Raw genomic sequence first — 2,760 nt, 5'->3', positions numbered from 1 at the left:
GTCGATCAGTCATGCCCATCCCTAGTTTTTACTTAAGTTTACTTTTGCGCCACCACAAATGTACTTTAGCCACCTAATTTAGGGGCTTATATATAAATATATTAGTCTGTCTCTGATCAGCGTGGATAGTTAGTGTATTTACTCAGAGATGTCTACAAGTGGTAGTGGTAGACAAATGCTCCAGAAACGCTTAACGAAAATCGGTGTTTATTAAGCCTGTATCTTATCCTGTATCTCTGTGTTCACAGACAGTGGAAGCAGCTCACCCCTGCCCAAGTTTGCCTCCTCGCCCAAACCCAACAACAGTTACATGTTCAAGCGAGAGCCGCCAGAGGGCTGTGAGAAGATTAAAGCTTTTGAGGAGATGAGGTATAGACTGTGTTAAAGTAAAACACCTCAGGAATGTGTGACTTCTAATGACACTGACATATGTTTATTTGCAGCTCCAGGCAGTCCACATCGGCGTCGGTCCCCCTCTTCTCCTGCCCTGACAAAAACAAGGTCAACTTCATCCCGACGGGCTCGGCCTTCTGCCCTGTCAAACTCCCCGGCTCCCTGCACCTCACCCCGGCTTCAGAGCCCGAGGAGGATGAGGACATCGCAGAGGTGGGCTCCGTCTCAGAGCTCCAGGGGGCCACATCGCTGTATGGCGCCCCCACTCAGGTCTCCACGAGCACCAGCACAGAAGACCCCCTGGAGGAGCCTGACTCGCCCTCAGAGACTGCAGACCCCCAGACAGACAGCCCGGCCATCAGCTAGACCTGAGCAGAGCTGGCCTCTGGCTCCGGATCCCACGCTAGCGACCACCGACCATCGCCACTGACTGCCCCACCAACACCTCCCTCTGCTCTGCCAGGGGAGCCTCCGTCTCTCTGTGCTGACCCCCTCCACCCCACCCTATCTCTGCATGACGTAGCAACAATGTCCCGAATAACCACCACCGCCACCACAAAGACTCGCCACCTTAATGTTCTGTCCTGCATAATGTCTGAGCTGTTGATGGCAGGGAAGGACCTGATGGTTAAAGGTTATCATATGCAGGCATTGGAGGGAAGAATGGAGCACTATGGATGGGGGTAGGGGCATGCATTTTAAACTGGTAGTATGTTTCTGATTAAATTATGTGTTGTGTTCTGTTTCAACATTCACAGTATGAATAAGCTCTCTAAACATATATATACACATATATCTCTATGAAAAAGAAAAATGCTTGTGTAAAAAAAAAAAAAAAAATCCCAAACTGTGTATTGCTGTGTTATGTACCGGACAGGAAAAACAGCTGTACTATTCAGGATTATGTTTACACTATCCAGGTCACATTGTTAAACCCTCTCTAAAAACAAATGCAATGAGAGAACAATTCGGCAAAGAGAAAAAAAATGGCCTCAAATTGGTTGCAGTGTCTGCATCTGGCCTCGCTTCAGGTATTTCACAATCAGAGTCTATACTCAGGTAATTTGGAATGTATGTCCATACAAATATCTGCAGCTTGACAAAGCAGAACAGATTCACTGTCAGTTATTCCTGTTTTTTTTTTTTCTCATTCCCAGACGAATCATTCCTTTCTGTTCCAGAGTGCGGTCTGAGACTAGACTCAGACGATAGCTAGCTGCAGAGGGTAAAGGGTGGAAGTAGCAGGCATCCCCTTGTGGTTGCCTTCTCTGACTGCTGGGGGAATACTGTATGGTCCACACACACACTGTGACCGATGGCATTAATTGCAATTAATGTGTGTGTTGATGGAAGAATGCCAGACAGAGACTTGGACGACATTCAGTGGTCGTCCCTTATTTAAGCCTGAAGACAATTTGTGATTGGCTCTCCTGAGCCTGTTGACAGCGGACCACAAGTGGACTGCAGAACCGTTACGTGAAGATACAATCAAACTGAAGTACTTGGTTCTGAATAGGTGCAGGTTGGAGTTGTAGTTGCGCAAACATTTTTCTAAGCTAGAAATTATCTTATTTGATAAGTTAAACCTCAGTCTTCTTAGCCAAAGAAGCAGTTTCACTGTGCAGCTTTACCTGATCCAGACTAGAACCTGAGCGATACTTTATTTCCCACCATCCATATTTAGCAATATTTGTGAGCTGGAAAACAAAAGCTAATATATTGGCTGATGATTAGTTTTTAGCACAAACACATAAACATTATGGACAGGAATCCCTTTAAATTGGATTATGGAAGAATTTTGATCAAGAGTATACATAATTCCACAATTACCTTCTCATTGGCAAGCCAGTAACATAAAAAAATCATAACCTTCAGTTTTTCCACACCTGAGGGTAAGAAAGCCTGAGACATTTTTTTCTAGTAAAGTTCATTAAAAACTTTTAAAAAAACCTGATCATTTATAATACAAATTTCGCCTTATCGGCCAATAATTTATCTTTTACGATAATTATCGTGCTACCTAAAGAGTATGCCAAGAGGGACATTTCCCATTTAAAAAATGTCTTTAAAAAATTTTTTAACGAAAGGCAAACATTATTATTATGTCATTCATTATTTCCCCGTCTACAGTGTAAATCTCCAAATCTTCCCTCACATTACTTCTCAGATGGTTTGTTGTCATGATTATCTGTTCAGCACAACTCGCCAGTTGCCTGTTTTCCGTTACTGAAGAGACCAGCAATAGCCAGTTTACTAAGGACAACAGGGCAACAGATTGCATTTTAACAAAAGGCACAACCCTCCACCAACTAATATACAGACTCATTTAACGGCTAGCGGACAAAGAAAGTAAAATGTTTAGCAGCT

General features: G+C 43.6%; 1 protein-coding gene across 1 annotated transcript in view; it reads left to right on the top strand.

Moving 5' to 3' along the window:
* The window catches only part of glcci1a (glucocorticoid induced 1a), a gene marked incomplete in the record, with an annotated part of 18,623 nt that extends 17,243 nt beyond the window's left edge, over window positions 1-1,380 (top strand). Inside the window, 2 exon segments of the mRNA XM_035681445.1 lie at window positions 249-369; window positions 444-1,380. Coding sequence (XP_035537338.1) covers window positions 249-369; window positions 444-759 — 437 coding nt within the window.
* Window positions 1,381-2,760: the final 1,380 nt, after the last annotated feature.

This window comes from Morone saxatilis, unplaced genomic scaffold, assembly GCF_004916995.1.
Source record: "Morone saxatilis isolate NCDOM2014 unplaced genomic scaffold, NCSU_SB_2.0 Contig9, whole genome shotgun sequence".
NCBI lineage: Eukaryota > Metazoa > Chordata > Actinopteri > Moronidae > Morone > Morone saxatilis.
This window is presented reverse-complemented; position numbering and strand designations above follow the sequence as displayed.